We start from the raw sequence: 23,932 nt of genomic DNA, 5'->3' as shown, positions 1-23,932 counted from the left end.
CTTCTGCGTTAGAAGCTAGAGTACTAAGCTCTTAGAAATGAAACAGACGACAAACTGAAATGATATCGAGAAGAAAAAATATCGATAACTCAAAATTTAAAATAAAGTTAAATAGCCTCTAAAATTGCCCTCAAATACTACATTCTTCATGTTAGCTTTAATTCGTAAAACATGTGCTCCATCCATCTTGATGGTAAATTTTAGAGCGAAATATGGCATTTAGGTCATGGAATTCTTATCTAAGTATAGAATATACTATAAGAAAGCTATTTAGATAGAAAAATCATGAAAATGAAAAAAGCCAAAATTTCCAAAATTCTCGTTTTTTTCCCAAAAAAGCCGGCTTTTTATGTGAAAAAAACCATCGATTCAAAAAAGCCGGCTTTTCTGCATCTCTAGGCGTAACTAACGATCCCACAGACCTTGCCGTGCAGGAGGGCCCACAGGCTCCGGGAGCCCATAAAGAGTAAGATAAAGATGAAAAGAGGGGGTCCAAGAATTAGGAAAACAACTTTTTCTAGGGGGCACCAAATACGCATATTAATGCTTGCCCCCCTCCCCCACACAGAAAAAATCTTAGTTACGGCGCTGAAACCAATGTACAACCTTAAAGCTGTCACTTTATACTGATTTGCTCTAGTGCTGTTGAAATTCGAATAATATTGGACCAGATAACGATTAATTACTTATAATTCTGATGTACTTAAATTACTCTTCAATGGTTTAGAAGCGCATACCATATCTCTATAGGCTACCGTAAGTCCTACTATACGCAACCAATATTTCTTATTTATTATCCAGGTTAGTAACCGTTAAATAATTCAATTGATACCTTGGAATACGAACTTAATTCGTCCCAGAAAGTTTCAAATCTTTAGTTCCAAGACAAATACTTTCCTCTAAAATAATAGAAACTGAATTGATCCGTTTCCTAGTTCCACGAACTAGAAAGAGTTTAGAAAATGAAATGAAATGAAATCTTTAAGTTTTACGTCCCACGGTTATGCCGGTTAGGCTAAAGGAGACGGTGATGATGAGAGATGAGTGAAATGGTGGAATGAATTAAGTGGGAGGAAACGGGAGAACCCCGAGAAAACCCACGAGCACGGTGTTTGTCCACCACAAAGTCCACACGGCGCGAGAAGAAAGAGTTTAGAATAAATACAGTGGGCCTAAAGGTAAAATATTAACAAACAATACTTGAATAAAAATGAACTCTTTAGAATCATGTTGGATACGCTATACAAGAATACATAACACACAACAGGTACCAAATTTCACAAAATTAAATCCCCACGTTAAGCGGGTTTGCATATCCAGGCTCCTAACTATGAAAACATTTACGCCAGTCCAACCTCAATCATTTCACGAATTCAACCTGTTTTACGTATGTTATTAGGACATAATATTGATTGTGATTTATTCTAAAAACACTTTTATACATTGCAAGAGCTGTAACCTGCAAATATTTACTGAGAACTCATAGTCGTATCGGAATTAACAAAAGCGAGTATGGAACAGTAAACTGCTTACACGAAAGACAAAAGAAGGTGTGCAAAGGCATACAAAACGGTCGGATGGTTTGGGTCGATACACTATCAATCACATGTTTGCGTGTTCAAACCCGGTAGCAAGTTGTTTCTTTTTTAAGTGTCTTCCTATTTTCATCCGGAGACTGAAAATATTTCTTTGAGTAACTCATTGAAAACTTGTTTTGTTTCAAATTCGATTAGAATGGAACATTATATGAATTGCGAATCTTAAATCCATAGCTAAAAAAATGAAGTATACTCACTACTCTATTATCCTCTGATTTGTAACGAGAAACTATTTATAAACAGTGGTGACTTCAGAAAATTATCCTCGGGGGGAATTTCAATATGCGGGTGGAGGGCAAACATTGATAGTCCACATGGAGCACGATCGAATATATGGTCCTGAAGGCGGAAATTTCTTAGCTCAAGAGGGGTCTCAAAATTCTCCCTCAGATCACGTCCTGAAAGCATCATTGCTTAAAAGCTTTTCGTAACAAATATAATATTACACTTGTTTCTCGTTCTACATTTAGAATTGGTAAAATCATAACTTATAGAGGATTATAATAAAAGCATAAAAATTACAATACCAATCATGTATAAATTATCCTATAAGTTACCAACTTTGGGTCAGATTAAAACTCAAATATTTGTTTTCGGATTGCACTTAGAAGTAAGTCCTCCCTATATAATCCTGATTGGAAAGCCATGTTTAATACAAATTAATTAATCAATATTTATACGAATATTTTTTTTATTTTACTATTTTTACTATTCAATATTATATACACTTCATTTCCAAAATCAAAATCTCGAAAATGAATATTGTACGAGTGCAGACTCGCAAATAAATGATTATTTATCATATATATTTGTCTCTATTCGAAATTCTATTTAATCGAATCCGACAGGAACACAGACAGAAATATCGAGAGCAGGTGAAAAAAAAGAGAGAGAAAAGAGCGTTCGTTGTACCCGGCGGGGACTCGAAGTAAATTCGAATGATGCTTTATAATCCGAACGCCTTAGACCACTCGGCTATGATAACAACTAGTGAGTGTGGCAAAGGCTTCGAGTAGTAGTTCTTATTACAGAATAACATTTTCTATTGCCTAAAATTTAAATCTAATTTACTTTGATATAATATATATATTAATTTGTTTCATGAACGTTTTCGTTACTTGATGTATGTTGTTGATGTAGATTCTATTACTCGTTCTTTCGTAAATATTATAGAAAGTATCAGGGTTATTTATGATCTTTTATGGAACTTGACTGGCGCATGCGCAGTACACAGACAGTTCAATTGGAAGGCGAGGAAGGAAACGCTAACACACTGTTAGGATGTTTCCCTCGCAAGCAGTAGTTCCCAACCGAGGGATGGCGGGACGCACTTCCTCTTCCTGGGGTTGCGTGAAGTGTTTACGAAGTCCCTTCGTTGTCTTATATTTCTTGAATGATTATACACAATATCCAGTCACATCTACACATTTGGAAGTGATAAATCGTAGTATAAATAAACCGTCCTCCACACACAGTGATTGTTGCTTTTCCAAGATTATAAACTGAAACACTTTTTATTTCAATAGAATATAAAACTTTCAATGGGAGGGGTTACAACCCCCTCAACCCCCTGGGTCTTCGATATGTCACCGCCTAAACTATAAATTTCAAGTTAGAATCGAAAATTGGAGACATGTGGCCTACTAAATATATTTTTAGTTCATTATACATTTTCATAAATAAAATATCCACAATTACAATGACAGTAAATGCTAAGTAATTATTGTAAATCTTTGTACTTTCATTTTCCCTCTTTCTTCTCAACTGAACTTGAAAAATGTAAAAATGGGAGGTTAAGAACTTCAAATATTACGTATATTTTAGCGTATTACGAAATTATATTTAATAGAACCCGGCAGGATCACAAACAGAAACGTCAAGAAGAGGTAAAACCAAATTGTACTGTGGTGGGATTCGAACTACTCTTGAATGGTGCCTCAGAATCTCTAGCCGCATGCCTTAGTCCACTCGGCTAATGTGTCAAGTTGAAAATATAGTAAGCGTGTGTCATGTTTAAGCTTTTGTTACAGCATGAAATTTATTTTGTATTCTCTGAAGTTTAAGTCTATTTTGGCCTGATGTAATAGTCTGTTGAAATTGTTTTATGTTTACGGTATTCTTTACTTTGACGAATGATGTTGTTAATATAAGTTCTATTACATATTCGTTCATAAATATTACAGCAATTGTCAGGATTATTTATGATCTTTCATGAAAATTGACTGGTGCATGCGCAGTAAAAACAGAAAGATGCACTTTACCGACATTTGTCATACACGCCAGAGCGCAAATTTCTAACAGGTTCTCAAAATGCCTCGCTCTAAAAGTTGTGGAGAACTGTCTGTTGCTCTGAGAGGAGAAATCATAGGCCGAGCAAAAATGGGACAAACTGTGCCTCAGATTGCTAGAGATCTGGGATGTGACAAGAAAACGGTCAGGAAATGGGTTCAGCGACATGAAGAAGGTGGTGAATGGTTCAGGTCTTGGTCAAGAAGTGGAAGGCCAAAAGTGACAACTGCAGCTCAAGATCAAGCTTTAGTTACAGAAGTAATCAACAGACCTCTACGCCACACGTCAATCCTCTTGGACAAAGCCAGAGAATGTAATTGTTCTCACGAAACAATAAGAAGAAGATTATTGGGGACTGGTCTACACTGTTCAAAACCCGCTAGGAAGACTCTCCTGACTGAAACTCACAAGGCCAGACGAATGGAATGGGCACAGAATAACATAACCCAACCTCCGTCATATTGGGACTTAGTCATCTGGACCGACAAGAAGGTTTTCAAGTCTAACCAACAAGGCATAGTTATATTGTATAGGCCGCGCGGAACCAGGTATGCTGAACAAAATATTATCAGAATATTATATTATATTCTTGTTCAGGACGAATATCAGCACACTTTTGGGGATACATGACGGCTGCTGGTCCTGGAGATTTGGTTGCGGTGCCTGAGAGAATGAACAGCAGTGTTTACATTAATATCCTCGAAAACACGTTGTTACCGTCCTTAGAAAGAAACTTCCCCGAACAGGAAGAATATATATTTATGCATGACAACAGTGCTGTTCACACTTCCCGGCAAACACGAAAGTGACTAAGTGAATATCCAGAGTTAATTTGTATTGAGTGGCCCCCTCTATCCCCAGATTTGAACCCAATTGAACATCTGTGGGCCTATATGCTGCAACAATGGGAAGAGAGACGTGAAGACAGAGACCAAACGTTTCTTCAAAATCATGTTATGGGACTGTGGCAACATTTTCGTGACACACCGTCGTATTGCTCGAGACTTGTGTCTAGTATCCCCTCCAGACTTCAAGAAGTTACTGACTCTGGAGGTGACTACACGAAGTACTAGTGTGTTATTTTTTGTGTAAACATTTATTTATTATATTTTTTCAAGAGCAATACTTTCGTTCTTCATTCTTTTCCTTTGCTTGTTTACTTATTAGTTCGTTAAAACGTAAAGGAAGAGTAGTATATCTTCGAAAAGTATTTGTGAATTTACTTTGAACGTTTCTAAGAATACATTGACTTTTTTTTCTTACTCTATATCATGCCCAATATTACTTTCATTTCAGTTAATTAATAACTTTATTTCATATCTCGGATAAAAGTATTATTGTCTTTTTAACAATATTTTTCCTTTTGATTGTGTAATTTCTAGTTTCATTGAATTATCTCAATTCGAATGAATAAATCACATTTTGTTTATTGTCCCTTCCTTAGCTAAGTTCGAATTCGAGAACAATGTGGTGTAATATATGTTCTTTATTCTTCATAATGTGCAGTAATGACAATATTAATTATTTTTCATGAGTCCAGTTGATTAGTGAGAACTTGGACAAATATTAACCTGGTGATTCTTTACGCAATGACAAGCGTAAAATACATTTTAGCTGTTCTTTATACTTCACAGCGATGAAACATTTTAACAGTGTGTTAGCGTTTTCTTCCTCGGCTTCCAATTGAACTGTCTGTGTACTGGGCATGCGCCAGTCAAGTTCCATGAAAGATCATAAATAACCCTGATACTTTCTATAATATTTACGAAAGAACGTGTAATAGAATCTACATCAACAACATACATCATTCACCAAAGTAACGAAAACGTGTTCATGTAACAAATTAATAGATATATTATTATCAAAGTAAATTAGGTTTAAATTTTAGGCAATAGAAAATGTTATTCTGTAATAAGAACTACTACTCGAAGCCTTTGCTTCAATCGCTAGTTGTTATCATAGCCGAGCATAACGTGTTTGGTTGCTGGAGTGTGTGGACGTGTGCTGCGCGCTCTCTGCGATTGATTCACTTGCTAGTGTTTGGTTGTCAAATACCTCGCTTTCTACGTGGGAGTGTTTGTTTTCCCGTTGTTTCATATAGTGAAGTTTTTTGTTTTTCAAGTGTTTTTTTTTCTTTTTTTTTAAGTTTACGTTTTCTTCCTGTTGAATACTGTGCTCCATTTGAAGATGTCAACTCTCAAACGGGTAAACACTCTGAAGTTTGATTTTGGCCCTGTCTCTGAGCGACCTACGTCTCTTGTAATTCATGAGTGGTTGCATAACACCTTCGCCTTTACTGTTGATCAAGTGTTGAGTATCGAAATGGACATGTATCGTAAATGTATTTTTGTCAAATTGGTCTCTTTACATTTATGTGAAAAAATCCTTCGTGATACAAATGGTGTTGTAAAGTTTCGCGATTCACAAAGTTCATATGACATAAAAATAACTTGGGCAAATGTTAGCATTCTAACAGTGAAACTGCATGTTACTCCGTTGGAGTTGTCACATAATGAAGTCAGGGATGTCTTTGAGAAATACGGTAAGATATATAGTATACAGGATGAACTTTATTCAGCTGACCATTTCTACCCTATACGAACTGGTACTAAGTTGATCAAAATGGAATTGAAACATGCCATCCCTTCGTTCATAAGTATTCAGAACAGTCGATATTGTGTTACCTATCCCGGTCAACAAAAAACATGCCTGCGCTGCAATTCTCTCCAACATCTACACTCGGCATGTCCACTTCGTCCTCCCCCACTGGCTGTTTCTGGTACCTTGAGTTATGCTGGACGAGTATCTGTTCCAAAGCCCTCCAATTTATCATCACCGCCGGATTTTGTTCCGAAATTTTCCAACCTTGCCCCACCTATTCTGCCACGAGGAAGTGAAGCAAGTTTACCTGCAGTGTCTCCAAAGGTTTCAGTGTCCGAAAGTTGTGTTTCCCATGTTAGTGTGCATAATACCGTAACGCCTGTTTCATCTGATATCAACAATACCAGTGATTTTCCACCCCTCATGTCTCAATGTGCTGCTGATCGTGACAAAACCTTTTCATGTGATAATGAGGCTGATGAGTGCCCCTCTCTGAACAAACAACCAGGTGATCTTCCGGAGGCAAAACCGCAACCTCAACGTTCAACTCCCTCTCCACTTGGCACCCCTTCTAATATGGTTACTTCCTTACCCCCTTGTCCCGAAGATGATTCCAGTACCATGATTACCGACGAAAGTGCAACCCCCATTCAACCAATCTTAGGAACTCTCAGTGCTTCGTCTCTGTCTTCCCCCGTTCTCAGTCTTCCAGCAGATGATCAAGTGCAGGACTACCCGTCTCCACGAGAAACAGTAAGAAGTGCACCCAGTTCCCCCGACCATACTAAACGTAAACGCACAAAACGACAAGAACTGAGTAAAGCCCTCTCTCAGAGAACTGATCAACAGTCTGACCATAGCGTTTCTACATGTTCCTCCGATAAAAAGTAAGTACTCTAACCTTAGGTTAGTTGTGTACAGTATATGCTTCGTGTCTGTTCCCTGTTTGTCAATTTCTTGACAACATTGAACGTTGTATGACATTTCCGTTTCCAGTAATAGTGCAGTTTGTCGGATATTTCTATTCAGCATATCGATTCTTCCTGATTTCAATAGCTTGTGTAAAATATGATGTACTTACAAACCGATTTACATTTTTCTACAATGTTTTTCTTTTTCATCATCATGTCTGTTAAAATAGCAACTATCAATATTAACAACCTGCAGTCACCTACCAAAGAATTTTCGTTACGTGATTTTCTAATTCAGTCGCATATAGATGTCGCGCTATTACAGGAAGTTGGCTTAGAAAGGCTAAATCTCGGTGCAGCTTATACAGTTTATAATAATTACACCACAAATGGCACTGGTACTGCAATAGTGGTCAAGAGTGACGTAAACTTCACACCTGGCACATTTCACCCAACCGGCAGAATAATGACTGGCACTTTAGGAAGCATACAGCTCGTAAATCTGTATTCACCATCTGGATCACAACATCGTGTAGAAAGGAATGAATTTTATGTACATGATGTTCCATCTGCCTTCTCCTCAAACACTGACCATTTTTTACTGGCTGGAGATTTCAACGCCGTACTCCGTCCTGAAGACCAATCTCCTGGTTTTAACTACTGTCCTACCTTAAATGAACTGGTTAAAGGGTTTCACTTACAAGACAGCTGGCCATTGAAACGTCCACACGAACGTGGATATACTTACGTTCGGAATAATTCCGCTTCAAGAATTGACCGTATCTATTTGTCTCCCAGCCTAGCTAAAAAGATTATAGACGTAGAAGTAACTCCTACCATCTTTTCTGATCATCACGCATACGCCATATCTTTGAAAATTCCTGATGTCAAAATTGAACGTGGTAGAGGATACTGGCACCTCAACACTTCCCTTCTCGCTGACACTAATTACTGTGAAGCTTTTACAGCTAAGTGGCACTATTGGGTGACACAACGACGACATTTTCGAACGCTCAGCGAATGGTGGCATCAATATCTGAAACCTCGTGTTTCTAGTTTTTCCAGATGGTATTCGTCAGAGAAGAGTCGAGATGATCGTAACCTGTACAATTTTTATTACAGATGTTTATGTGATGCTCAACATTCAGCACTTTCTGATCGTACGCTCCTATGTACTGTTAATAAATTTAAAGCAAAACTTTTAACCATGACCAGAAAAAGAATGAAAGGTGTACTTATCAGAAGTAAATCTCCCATATTCGACCTCGAAGAAGAGCCATCACTACATCATGTTATACAGGAGTATAAGCGTGGTGCGAGTAAATTAGTAGCACGCATTCAAGATGACGAAGGGAACACATTTTCCTCTTTCCCTGAAATCAAAACAGCGTTTTACACCTACTATAGTTCCCTATTTGGTGACTGCGGCGAAGCAAACACCCAACAACAGATTTTCCACAACATTTCTCCAGTGCTCGATTATGATTCAGCTAGAGCGATGGACACCCCGATTTCGAAAGCAGAGGTAGAGTCTGCTGTGATGAATGCACCTTCCAACAAATCTCCTGGTCTAGATGGACTTCCAGCAGAATGGTACCAACGCTTCTTCCCTTTGATAGGAGACACATTAACAGACATAGTGAATGAATATTTCAGTGATGCGCCTGTGCAAAATTATAAATCTCCAGGAGTGACAGTCCTTATTCCCAAAGTAAATACTGCGACTTTAGTTACTGATTACCGACCCATCACACTAATGAACTCTGACTATAAAATTCTGGCCCGCTGCTTGAATAACAGACTACAACCACATTTGGAATCCTTGGCAGGGCCATACCAATTTGCAAGTGTAGGAGATAGGAAAATCTATCATCTTCTGCAAACGATTCGGGATGTAATTGCTAGTTGCCAAGCTTCCTCTAGCACTCCTGCTGTTTTATCTATTGATTTCCATCAGGCATTTGATAGAGTAAATCATGCTTATTTATGGGCGCTTCTACAAAAGTTTGGCATAGGGGAGAAATTCATCAGATGGATCCGTGTACTCTATGATGAAGCACAAACAAAACTTAAACTAAACGGATTTTTGAGTGAGCCCATAAAAATAAAACGCAGTGTCCGACAAGGCTGTCCTCTGAGCATGACCCTTTTCATTATTTCCCTTAGTCCTCTACTCAGGCACATTGCAGCACATATACAAGGGATTTCTTTTCATAATAATGGATTAAAAGTTTGCAGTTATGCGGATGATGTGACGGTGTTCTTACGTGACCAAGAGGATCTTCATTCTGTAGAAGCATGCATTGAAGATTATGTGACTATGTCTGGCACTCTGGTAAATCGTGCAAAGACTAAAATACTGCCACTTGTTCAGAACTCTTTTATCACACAAATACGAACTGTCGACCAATTGAAAATCCTTGGAATAACCTTCACGCCTCTCCTTGCTGAAACCATACAGTTAAATTATAACCAGTTAGTTAATACTGTGCGACATGTTCTCCCACTTCACAGATCCCGTCCACTCAGCTTACGGTCCAGAGTGTATTTTCTAAATGTCTTCGCATTTTCCAAACTATGGTATCTAGCCCAGATTCTACCTATGCCCTCCCACATTGCGAAACGTCTTACCAGTGTTGGGAATTGGTTTCTTTGGCACGGTCACATCTTCAGAGTCAAATACCCATATACCTGTCTACCCACCAGACATGGAGGTTTGGGTCTTGTTCATATTGAATGTAAAGCTACTGCTTTATTCAAGTTTCGATCATTTGAAAATATTCACCACAATGTAAATTGGGTCAGCCATGGTATCTTAGCTGATTGTATCGAACGTATAGGTAAAAACTTGCCTCTACATATTAATTCCATCCCTTGTTGCTACTGGTATTTCAGAGACGTGGTTGCTGATTATATTTATATGAGTGCTGAACAACAAGCATCAATAACTTCAGTGAAGTGCTTTTATATATTGCTCCTCAACCAGCTGAACCTTGAGCCTCCTCGTATGGAACTGAAACATCCAAACAACAATTGGTCCCAGATTTGGGGCAATGTGTTTGCTCGTCACATTCCACGATCTGTTCAATCAACTTGGTACACTGTTGTCAATGAGCTTCTCCCCACGAATGCCAAAAAGCACCGTCTCAAATTTAGTGACACTACTAGTTGTGTCACATGTGGTAATGACGATGATATTGTGCATCGCTTAATTCAATGTGGATCTGCAGCGACAATATGGCTCAAATTCCAAACAGCTGTCAGCAAAATCTGCCGTACAGTTCCTGCTCTTACCACAGTTCGCATATTCGTTCTACCGGACTTTCACTTTTATCCAACCACTAAACTCAATTCAATTACCTGGTTAGCAGCTCATACGATTGAATACATACTACAATCCTCAAAACTACGCTTTGTAACAGACTATCAAGATTTCTTGTGCACTCAATACAGACACTTTCCGCCCGCTAGAAAGAAAAAGCTATTTGCGAACTACCTGGACGTTGTACTTTCTGAATATATTTGAAGTTCAAAAATAACATGGTAAAATTCTACTTCTTTCCATCAAATCACGATTTTAGCACTCTTGTATACCATTTGTCGATATCTGTGTGACACTTCTCTACTGTATACATGCTGTAAACATTATTGGTATATTCATCCTGTAATCATGTAATACTTCTGCTGTTATAGTATATTGTATTTCATATGTAATTACTCTGTAATCCTTAAAGAACAATAAAAAAGTGTTAAAAAAAAAAAAAAGTGGTCTAAGGCGTTCGGATTATAAAGCACCATTCGATCTTACTTCGAGTCCCCGCCGGGTACAACGCTCTTTTTTTTCACCTGCTCTCGATATTTCTGTCTGTGTTCCTGTCGGATTCGATTAAATAGAATTTCGAATAGAGACAAATATATATGATAAATAATCATTTATTTGCGAGTCTGCACTCGTACAATATTCATTTTCGAGATTTTGATTTTGGAAATGAAGTGTATATAATATTGAATAGTAAAAATAGTAAAATAAAAAAAATATTCGTATAAATATTGATTAATTAATTTGTATTAAACATGGCTTTCCAATCAGGATTATATAGAGAGGACTTACTTCTAAGTGCAATCCGAAAACAAATATTTGAGTTTTAATCTGACCCAAAGTTGGTAACTTACAGGATAATTTATACATGATTGGTATTGTAATTTTTATGCTTTTATTATAATCCTCTATAAGTTATGATTTTACCAATTCTAAATGTAGAACGAGAAACAAGTGTAATATTATATTTGTTACGAAAAGCTTTTAAGCAATGATGCTTTCAGGACGTGATCTGAGGGAGAATTTGAGACCCCTCTTGAGCTAAGAAATTTCCGCCTTCAGGCCTATATTCGATCGTGCTCCATGTGGACTATCAATGTTTGCCCTCCACCCGCATATTGAAATTCCCCCCGAGGATAATTTTCTGAAGTCACCACTGTTTATAAATAGTTTCTCGTTACAAATCAGAGGATAATAGAGTAGTGAGTATACTTCATTTTTTTAGCTATGGATTTAAGATTCGCAATTTATATAATGTTCCATTCTAATCGAATTTGAAACAAAAGAAGTTTTCAATGAATTACTCAAAGAAATATTTTCAGCCTCCGGATGAAAATAGGAAGACACTTAAAAAAGAAACAACTTGCTACCGGGTTTGAAGACACAAACATGTAATTGATAGTGTATCGACCCAAACCACTCGACTGTTTTGTATGCCTTTGCACACCTTCTTTTGCCTTTCGTGAAAGCAGTTTACTGTTCCATACTCGCTTTTGTTTATTCCGATACGACTATAAGTTCTCAGTAAATATTTGCAGGTTACAGCTCTTGGAATGTATAAAAGTGTTTTAAGAATAAATCACAATCGATATTATGTCCTAATAACATACGTAAAACAGGTTGAATTCGTGAAATGATTGAGGTTGGACTGAGCGTAAATGTTTTCATAGTTAGGAGCCTGGATATGCAAACCCGCTTAACGTGGGGATTTAATTTTGTGAAATTTGGTACATACAAAGGCATAAAAATCGAGCGAAAATCACGCAAGATGCTTCCGTCAACGAACGAGCGACAAAGCGCATGGGTGCATAACCAAAACGCATGCAAAAACACGCACGAAATATAGTGCTGGACATTTGAATTCCAAAGCAACTTTTGTATTTCAAGACAAAATTGGCTGGAATTTTTCGTTTGTATTCCAAGTTGTTCAAGTCCTGGGGTGTTCGGATTCCGTAGGCAATTCTGTTTACACTTTTGTTCAAGCGTTATTGAGTAGAGGAACGGAAGTCAACAGTACATTTTTTAAGCCTCACTAAGAAATTCTAATAAATTCTTGTATAACAAAAATAATAGCATAAGAAATAAAAGGAAAGTGTAAACAATAATACGTAAATAATAAAAGAAACAATTTAGTCTATAGGTTACTTATTGCAATGGATACGTCATTATTGTGATATTTTGTCAAGTTCTTTGTTCTATTGCTATGAACAGAAACTTATTCTATCTAATGTTCTCTATTGAAATTTCCTCCGAAGTATTTTTAGCTCCTAAGAATAGAAACTTAAGTAATTCATCAATAGCTCAAAAGCCGGTACGTGCTGCGTGGTTCTATAATCCAGTTTTTTGAAGGAGATACTGTATATTACCGTGAAGAATAGTCTTCTGCGCAAAAGTTGGTCTTTAATAATCCTCTGTCAAGTCCTGGCGTGATTCGGGACTAGCGTGACTGAGAAAAAACTTCCAAAATCCTTAGTCAAATGTGACAGGTAGACGGATTCAAATCTGGAGCAAGGAGCCTCAGAAACATGAACGCTATTATCGTACGCCCGGTCAGAAGACTTAGGACAGGATGCGTCACGGACTGTATGTGGCTTTGGGTATTCATGGTAGAATTACCAGGCGTCCTGTATGTTACAACCTATTCTCCCGTCCTGTATAATATTGTATAGGACGCATAAGTCTCATCTTCTTACTAGTACCAGTACCATCAGTGTATTTACTTACTAGCGTTCCGAGACATACAGTTGCTGAGAAATCGCAAATCAGCGTACATTAATGAAGACCATTGTTAAATATCAGTTAGTGTTAGAAGGACCTTATGAACTTCGTGAAGTTCCTATTAATCTATATGATCAAATAATTAAGTATATTGTTGAAAAAGTAAATATATTTTTAAGTGCCAAAAATCACTTCCAAATCTGCTTTTTCTTTTTGTATTTTGCGTCTTATATTTTAAACGGAGCAATATGACAATCCTAGCTCATGACCAAATTGAAAGAGTAAAGCTTTTATGCTGGAGTCTTCTCTGAAACTGATACATAATCTACTATTGTTATTATAACTGTCAATGCCTTTATTCATCTGTTTACGCTAGTCATTTCCAACTGGCCAAAGTGTGACGTAAGAGTACGGTTTTACAATGAGGGGAAGGAGCTGATAGGTGACGTGACGTGTGTAAAGACAGGCAGACAAGAACATCGATGAACAGGGGCGGCGGTTGGACATTAAAAGTGGGGGAGGGGGCAAGACATGATCTGAATATTCTTATATCCATCTTAGTTTCCCTACTTGATGCTAACACTGTTTTACAGAAGGTTGTATAATTAATAGAATACTATCTTTTCACTTAAAATACCATATATCGCATTTCATATTTTATTAAGTATATTGACAAGAGGAACACAAGTAGGTACTAGTCCTTTGTACTCTTAAACTACGAAGATGTAAGGAGAGATTTGATTCCTTGCTCATGAACATCTTAAAATTCTGACTGGTAAATTGTGTAATCAGATTATTTAATAACAAATAACTAGAAAGGATAATTAATATTAATTATAGTAATGAATAATGAGGCTTGTTTTGCAAAAGTTATATTGAAACTGGGGATTAATGAACAACTTATATTGTTAATTCCTCACATACTATTAAATGCATATTATTACTCTTAGAAAGACAGTAATACTGCAAGCATATGCTATGATATTTAAAAAATATATTTAATTTTGCAGCTTCCTGAAACGTGTTCATTGCCATTAGGTGCGGTTTTTATTTTCTTGGAATACATCAAAACTCAAATATATTTAGAATCACTCCACACTTCAGTTATACAAAATAATCCTAGAACCTAGAATTATGTTGAATTCACTAAATTTAATTTACACTCGTATACTCCTAAACACACCACTTCACTCGTATACTGCAAAACAATGCAAAAGGTAGAAGTTGTTTTTTTTTTATTATTATCTTTTTAACCAATATTTCTTATTATTAGAAAGACGAAAAAACATTTCAGGAACTGTCAATTTTTGGGCAGTTAAAGAATAACTTGGGAAAGACTTTTTTTCTTTTTTCGTTTTTTTCTTTATTTTCTTTCTTTCTTTCTTTCTTTATTTTTTGTGAAATGTTATCTTAATTACCTTCAAAGTGGCTGATTAACATATCGAACCCTTGTAAGAAGAAATGAAACTACGCTGGAATTCTTGAGCTCCAATTGGTTAATTTATGGGCCATTTTTCGTGCAATTAAAATGCAATTCCTGCAGCTTTCTTAACTCCACGGGAAAACAACTAATACGGGCAAATATTATATGGCAGCATTTTTTCTATGAACCAGTAATATATACAAGAACTTCACTCATATACTGCAAAACAATGGAATTTTCAAATTATATATATTAATGGGTCACTTCAAAAAAGTGAGGGAGCAACTGCCCCCCTTTGCCCCCCCTAATCGCCGCCCATGTCGATGACATACGATTTGCAGGCATAACTACTCGTGGATTCATGATTGAGCGTATAGTGTTAATGCTTCTACAGCTGTACGTCATCTTCTTTCCTTTCTTTACTACAGCTCCGTTGTGGATAAGCGGTTAGCGCACGCGCTTTTAGCGTGGGAGACCCGGGTTCGAATTCGAATTCGAATTAACGGCATAAGCTTTAATTTTTCGAATTCGACGTTAAACTGTATATCCATGACTCATACACCCTCGCAGCTGAAAGGAACGTTGAACTTTAAATCAAATCCTTTCTTCGTTTTTGTTTGGTGTGCCTTTCTTATATTGTAAACCACGTGCACTAACCGCTTATCCACGAGGGAACTCTATTGAACAAAGAAAGAGAGATGATGAACAGTATTAGAAGCATTGACAATGTACGCTCAATCATGAATCCACGAGTAGTTATGCCTGCAAATCCCACATCATCGATATTCTTGTCTGCCTGTCTCTCCACACCCTACGTCACCTATTAGCTCCTTCTCCTCACTGAGAAGGCGAGATGCAAACTGTGACGTCACAGAGCAAATTGAATTGGAAGTGACTGGGCTACATCTTTCGAAATGAATTAAAATCATTCCTTCTTGTTCTTTCTTCTAGCCCAAAAATTTGGTTATCAAACGTGTGGACCGCAGCCACGAAGGGATTTGGGAGTGTATAGTTACACAGCTACAACATAACTTAAGTTGGAAAACAACGTGGGTCAACTTAAAAGGTACTTTGTCATTATTAACGGATTTTTTTTTTTCCTTACAGCATTTTCAGGCATGTTTGATCTGCTGAGAGTACAGTCCTATCCACACAACAAGTAAAGATTAATACACATAATGTGCCGTCCGTGCAATGGTCCACAAATTTTTTTTTTTTTTTCAGACTTTGACATTGACAATTCGTTGGAACTTTTTAAATTGACATATGATGTGCCTTTCCCATGCCTTATACCGAAAGGCCCTTTGAAGAGAAACCAACCCGGTTGTGGCTCGTCGGACGCAATCCTTCGGCTTTCTTCGGAGAACACGAAGTGAAACGAAATTGACCAGAACCAAGGGAAATGGTGTGAAAAACAGTAGGGCACAGCATGGTATGTGTGAATGTTCACCTTCGTAGAACTGACGGATTATGGAAAGGGAATGGCGTGCGCACGGCACATTATATGTGAATTAACATTAATGTGTTCATAAAGATTCGTCTTCTTTCTCGATCTTATAGTGTGCGCAAGGAAAGGTGTCTTCTGACAGTTGGGCAGAGCACGTGGAGTATTGGAGGCGCTGTTGGCAGGAGCCACGCAACAGACACAACAGCTCTGGCGACAAACTTAAGACATTTAACAAGTCGTCTCAACTACCGGCAACAATGCTGTCCGTGACCTTCGTTGCGTAGCAACAGCGTGAAAGAATACTGCTGTGATCGGCGAACAAGCCTTCCACTCGTTTTGTTTACAGCATGTGGCGCTATCTGTCAGATGTCATCTTTCAGTAACTCGATAGTACAGGGCCTAAAATTGAGTGGAGTACTCCACACTTTGTGGAACTGTAGGAAAGGAGTGTGGAACTATAATTCTTAAAGTGTGGAGTGGTATTAATGTGAGTACTTTACTTTTCTCGGATTATATATTTAAACGCGTTTAGTGTGTCAAACTAAGTCTTACTGACTCAATACATTCATTAAGCAATGGGTTACTCAATTCCATATAACTGCCAGTATATGACATTAAGCCAGAGTTAATACGTATAGGTGTCTCCTAGATGACAGGAAAAACCATTGCCAATTTTGAGGTGAAGGAACTTTTTAACTATATTTAGTTTTCAAATGTTTTCGGTTGCATTCATATAGTTTTAAAATATGCAACTAACTGCACGTTTATCTGTTGTTTCAATAGGACATTACACTTTTCCGATATAATGAAATATGTTGTTTTGTAGATAAAAATTACACGATCCTTTGAATCCCTTATAGAAATATGTACTACCAGCAGTGTTGCCAGACACGGCAAGCAAAATTACACACACCTTCCGTCCAAATTGCACAATTTTACACACAAGATGGAAGACAGTGCACACAATACATAACTACCTAACTATATGTATATTATGTCTAATGACGTACATACCTATACGTACACTCATGTCCCAAATGATTACCGCATATCTATAACAGACTTGTTGTGCGAATATATTTGGATAATGATATCGCAGGGTACATCCAATACTCTTACTATGTGTATAATCGGCAGAGACATGTATGTGGTAAATTTCATGTCAAAAGATCTGTAAATAAGAACAATAAAACGAAAAAACTTTTCTTGTCCATTTAGCAACATTTTGATGTACTCATTCTAATTTTCGTATTTATAATTTTACTTTCAACCATGCGCGCCGACTATGTGGGTGCTCCAGGGCTCCAGCACCCACATAAATAATCTTGTGGGTGCGGCGCACCAACAAGATTTTTAGCTTGAACACTGGCGCAAATCCCGGGGGGGACGAGGGGGACATGTCCCCCACAATGTTGGACCTGGGGGGGACAGTCCCCCCCAATAATCTGACTTAAAAAGTGCTTTTTGGGATAAGCTTGATTTGTGTCCGACTGCCACAAAGATGTAAGATGTAAGATGATTGATTTCTCTTGGCTTTTCCATTTTTAAAAAAGAATCGTAATCTGTAGTATTTCAAACTGAACTTCGTGCTGTAGTGAGTTTAGTAGTCTCATCAATATGTATTAATTCCACTTCCATTACTTGGGCACAAATTGCAATAAATGCCAGACACTAGCGTGCGCAGGACACTGGGAATATGGGTGCCAGATCTAAAGTACCACCATATGGAATGTCATCCTCCCCCTTTTCCCCTAAGAAAAGATAGCATCATTGCATCCGACGCTGCGTCGGCGAAGCATGGCACACAGCAGACGGGAAATAATTAACACGTAATCTCATCTCAGTGTGTAATAATTCTACATTTAAAAAAAAAAGTTTGTCTAATGGGGGTGCCAAGGCACCCATGGCACCCACGTTGCGCACGCCTGTGATGCGAGAGGAGAATATACCCCTCTCCTCATGCTGAAAAGTTGTCTCAGCTGTAGGTACGGGCACAAATTGCGGGGAAATGGGGATACATGTCCCCCCCAACATTGGAACTGGAGGCTCTCCCAATAATCCGATTTGAAAAGTGCTTTTTGCAGAAAAGTGTGATGATTTGTCCGATTGCCACAAAGGAAAGTGAGATGAAGTTTGTTTCTCTTGGCTTTTTCATTTTAAATAAAATGAAGGCGTGCGACTGTGCGTGACGTAACCTGATATGAAATCTTCTCTCCTTTTCTCCCCTAGGCCCTAGCACACGAAGAATATACAGACTATCCAATGTCAGGAGAACCCATCTTTTCAGTAAATCGGAATTTAATCTATTTGTAGTATCAGCCTAGGCATCTACTCATGCTTCGTAAGCTAACTCTATAGCCTATGGAACCCGGAGGTTTAATGCCGCGTTCACAAAAGCTCTACACTAGCTTCTATCCTTAGCCAACTCGATCCAGCTTCTACTTTGTATTCCTATTTTTGCGAGATCCATCTTAATATTGTCTTCCCATCTGCGCCTAGGTCTTCCTAATGGTCGTTTTCCGATTGGTCTTACCGCTAACACTTTGAAAGCGATCCTACTTTCTTCCATCCTGGCTACATGACCTGCCACCTAAGCCTCCTAGACTTGATGACCATAACAATGTTTGGTAAACCGTATAAACTATGTAGTTCCTCGTTATGAAGTTTCCGCCATTCCCCATTCCCGTTCATCTTGGGTCCGAATAATCGTCTCACGATCTTGTTCTCAAATACTTTAAGTCTATGTTCTTCCTTTAGAGTAAGCGACCATGTTTCGCAACCATACAGAACAACAGGTATGATTATCGTTTTATGTATTTTAGGCTTCAAATTCCTCGACAGAATTTGCGACGACATGAGATTTGAACCGAATAGTAACACGAATTCCCATATTTTAGTCGACATTTAATTTCTTCGTGAATATGATTTTCGCCTGTTAATATTGATCCTAGATATTTGAAAGTATCCACTTTATCAAAAGAATTATTTAATATTTTAACGCATCCATAATTTATCGTATTACGGTCCCGACGCACTTCTATATATTTAGTTTTTTCTGCATTTGCTTCTAAACCAATGCCCCTGCAAGCGTTTAATAAGACCTCTGCATTTCTTTCTATTATTCTCCTGTCATCCCCTATTAAATTTACATCAACAGCAAATGCCCTAACTTGGTGAATACCGTTCAATTCTAGACTCTGGTTGCTATCTTTGATTTTCCTTATAGCGTATCCCAGCACAAAATTAAATAATAATGGCGACAACGCATCTCTTTGTTTCAGGCCATTCTCGACGTGAAAGCTCGTGGACAAAAATTTTCCTACCCGGACTTTACTTTGGGATTCATTTTAAAATGCGTTAATTGATCTAATTAGCTTTTTCGGTATTCCAAATTCTGTAAGAACGTTGTACGATGTTTCTCTCCTAACCGAGTCGTAAGCCTTTCTAAAATCAATAAATAGTTTATGTACCGGGGTATTGTATTCCCACTTCTTTTCGAGTATTTGGCGAATAGTAAATATTTGGTCGGTAATTGATCGATTTCGTCTAAATCCACACTGATAATCTCCAATAATTTCATCTGCATATGGGGTCAATCTTGCTAATAGAATGTTTGAAAGGATTTTATAGGATGTTGACAGAAGAGAGATGCCTCGATAAGTCAGTTTTGTCGGCTTTCTTGTGGATTGGAACAATGTTTCTTTCCACTCTTGCAGCAATTCTTCCTTGTTGTAGATAAGGAGAATGAGTTTGTGTATCTTGTTCCACAATTTTCCGCCTCCAGCTAAAATTAACTCAGCCGGAATTTCGTTTACACCAGGATATTTGTGTTTCTTTAATTTCTTTATAGCGATTTCTACTTCTATTCGGTTGGGTTCTCGAATATATGGTTCTGCGGTGTGTATCTCCCTTTCTCCATGCACATTAGTTTTTGCTGCGTGTTAAGCAAATCGTTAAAGAAATCTTTCCATCTTTTTAAAATGCTATCTGCATCAATGAGAACTGTTCCATCAGCTTTCTTTAATATAAGCACGAGGTTGATAGCCTTTCTTAAATTCGTTGATCCATTTATCCAGAATGTTTTTATTTTTACTATTATCTTCAAGTTCCTAAATTTTAGCTTTCAAAAAATCGCGTTTCTTTGTTCTAAAAGTTTTGGAAGTTTCCCGCCTGATGCCTATGAAATTTTGTGGCGTTATTTCATTCGGATTTTGTAGCCAACATAATTTGCTTGTTTTCTCTTTTCTGCTCGTTCGAACCATGGTTTGGTGCTACGTATTTCCGCGTGTCCCAATTTTTCTTTTGAGAGAGGATGCTTCGTAAGCAAAGAAAAGAATTCAATTAATGTTATTGAGATCAAGGGAGCCGATCCTGGGAAGTCGGAGCCTTCCCCCCCAAAAGCTCACGTGGATCCCTGTATTATTATGAATATGTGTTTTTATATGTATTTTCTCTTGTTATGTGTATTGTTTTATGCATTTTTATGAATGCCCCCCCCCCCAAGAAATCGGCGTCCTTAATTGAGATTATCATCATTTTGCTCAGAGTATTGTTGCGTCATACATAATTGATATTCTTTCTCCATAGTTTTGGGGAAATTATTATTTATATTATTATATTACTATAAAACAATTTTAACGTGGACCTTCGTGGGTGCCTAATTAGAAACATACCAATTATAAATATGCATGTATTCAGATTTCAGAATGTGTTCACGGCAGTGATTTGTAATACTGATATGTACTACTACTTCATCTACATCGCCTAATATATAATATACTCTACAACAGTTCATCAGATTCACCTACCGTAATATGAGTTTCATCTCCCTTCTCTAGAATAAGCCTCAAATGTGCCCACCTCCCAATGTTGAAGACAACCAATGGCGTATTTAGGATTTTGTTTCGAGGAGCTATGCCCAACACAAGGAAGGAAGTGGGCAATTGCCCACCTGAGTTTGAGAATTAAATATATTTTAATTTATGCATAAATTGAAGTTATAATGGCAAGAATTGCAGACCGATAAATCATATGTGATATGATACAAAAATTTAGGAGTGAATCTAACCTTTTATTCTATTCATACAAGAAAAAGGAAGCATCTTCTTGGCCTTCTTAATTTCCCGTGTTAATTATTCCCCCGTTTTGATTTTTGAAAATTCAAACATTTCCTTCTTGTAAAAATAACTAAACGATATAATTTTTCCTTTGTTATAATAACTAAAGTCCTGTCATGTTGATATCCGCGTTAAGTTGGTGTGGAACACCAGTTTTGCTTATCAAGTCCTCTTAGTTTTGGTGTTACTGATGACGGCCGACTTGAATCACAACTGACAATGGTCGATAAAGTATGATAGACGAAATGAAAGAAACGTCAAGAAAAAGAAACAGAAAAGTAGAAAGGACGAAAGAAAGAACAAAAGGACGCAGTTCTTACATGCAATGAAATTTGAGAAATACAGTATTGTTTCTGAACAAATAGCATAAGAAAATGGAAAGTCAATGACATTCTTAAAAATGGTTAGAAGGATTATTGTTGTACATGGAATGCGAGAAACTAACAAATTTATTTCGGGGAGAGCTTGAGCCGCCCGATAGCCTCCTAAATACGCCACTGAAGACAATTCTGTCCCCTGCTTCTTCACAGCATTGTTTTTCAACTTCATACATATTTTGAACATCGCTTACACACACATACACACACACACACACACACACACACACACATATATATATATATATATATATATATATATATATATATATATATATATATATATATATATATATATAAAATATGGGAACGGTCTTACCCGTCCCCCCCAATGTTGAAGACAGATTTGCGCCGATGAGCTTGAACCCGGGTTTGAACCAGTTTCTCTTGCGTTTAAATCAGTCGTGTTACCGACTGAGCTAGGGCATACCCAACTTATCCTTATAGTACCGGAATATTTTACTTTCTCACAGCACAGGCCTTTATGACAATGTTCATAAAATATTTTAAGTAAAAGTAAATCAATCAAACATCGAGACTTCCCTGAAAACATATAGGCTAATATGACCCGCCATTGATATGCACCCACATAAATCTTGGAAAGTCTGCGCCATTGCTTTCGACGTACTTAATGTTTTTAATTGGACATCGGCCACTCTGTCGTTCATCTGTTTGCGAAATGGCATTTTCTTCACAAGTGGTGAGAAGACAAAAGACTTCTTACCCCCTCCACCTCATGTTCTGACCAACATCAAGGGTCAACATTCATTCACATTGCTTGCTTGAACAAAGCGTCTTTGCTTGGGGATGTCACGACACCCGCCTCTGAAAAACAAGAAATGAGGTACCAAGGAAGCAAGATAGGTTTTATCATACTGTAGAGAAAATAACAAGAGATTAACAATAATAACAAATAACTTGTTATTTTCTCTGTGGTTTTATTGCGCTGGCCTGGAGTCAGGCGTTGGAGCTCGTAGTTTTTAGAAGGCAATTTTCAGAAAAAAATAGTGGAAATAATGAATATTTGAATGAAAGGAACTTCGTAAAAATCATCAATGATCAAAATTTTTAATTGTGCCAAATTACACACAAAATGCACACAGATTGACATTACACACAAAATGCACAAACAGGCCAAAATTGCACACATTTTGTGCAATTACACACACATTGGCAACGCTGACTACCAGAGATAACATACGTTAATAACCACCAAAAATTTAGCCGAAGCACCGTAGACTCTCAACAACCAATCATAACACAGGAAATATTATCCGTTCGTAAGTTGCATGGGGAAAAAATCTCGCTAGCCGGCCCGGGTTAATTCTTTTGTCTATAGATCAGTGTTCGCTGTTTGGTGACGATGCATTGTTGTCTTCGGTAAAGTAATTTCATTACTTTAGAAACAATAACGAAAATGGAACAGAGGAAGGAAATAAAGAAACAAAAAGTAAGCCAATGTTCCTCGTCTTTATGCCTGCAGACACGACACCTGACACATGGTTCTCATCCAGTTGAGTTACCGGTACTTTGTGCCTACAAGCAGCATAGGGTATTCAATTTTCCATGTTGCTGGGCGTTGGACATTAGGTCTATTTATGTTTATATGGAACATTGAAATTCAAAGCCTCAGTAAAATTATACAGAGATCCCTCTAGGAATTTCTTAGTGTCAGCACCCACTACTGACTAAATATTACCCGGTTTTGAGAAATCGCGCTCAGTTAGCAGTATGAACAGGTACAGAAGGCAGTAGTCTATAACGCAGTAAATTTGAGCCAAGTTGGGCATGTTGGGGAAAAGAGTACATGGTCTTGTCAGTGGAGAAGTACTTCACCAACTCGGAGTATTTTTATTTTTTTACGTATTAACGCGGAAATTTTAAGTGCGAGTAAGGTGCGGGGCGGCGTCCCGGCGATGTTAAGTGCGGAAAACGACGCCCCACGTGAAGGGATCCCTGAAAATAGGTACGCCTACTAATATAAGAAACGTAACATCTGTTTCTGTTTCTTGGTCATTACTTTCCATCGTTTTGTGTATGCTACAGTGATAATGGGGAGTAAGTACGAGGGCAAGTCAAGAAAGACTTGGACTGATTTTTTCCCCGGCAGTTCTGTTAACGCTGGAGCTTCA

At 37.6% G+C, this 23,932-nt stretch overlaps 1 protein-coding gene across 2 annotated transcripts in view; it reads left to right on the top strand.

Annotated features, from left to right (window-relative positions):
- Nucleotides 1-23,932, top strand: part of LOC145679651 (uncharacterized) — a 104,875-nt gene that overhangs the window by 63,565 nt on the left and 17,378 nt on the right. For both annotated transcript variants that reach the window (XM_081750227.1, XM_081750228.1), the window contains exon 10: nt 15,811-15,925. In XM_081750227.1, coding sequence (XP_081606353.1) covers nt 15,811-15,925 — 115 coding nt within the window. The remainder of the gene's footprint in view (nt 1-15,810; nt 15,926-23,932) is intronic.

Source organism: Thermobia domestica, chromosome 2, assembly GCF_964235325.1.
Source record: "Thermobia domestica chromosome 2, izTheDome1.hap1.1, whole genome shotgun sequence".
Lineage (NCBI taxonomy): Eukaryota > Metazoa > Arthropoda > Insecta > Zygentoma > Lepismatidae > Thermobia > Thermobia domestica.
The sequence above is the reverse complement of the archived record's forward strand: the minus strand, read 5'-3'. Positions and strand labels throughout refer to the sequence as shown.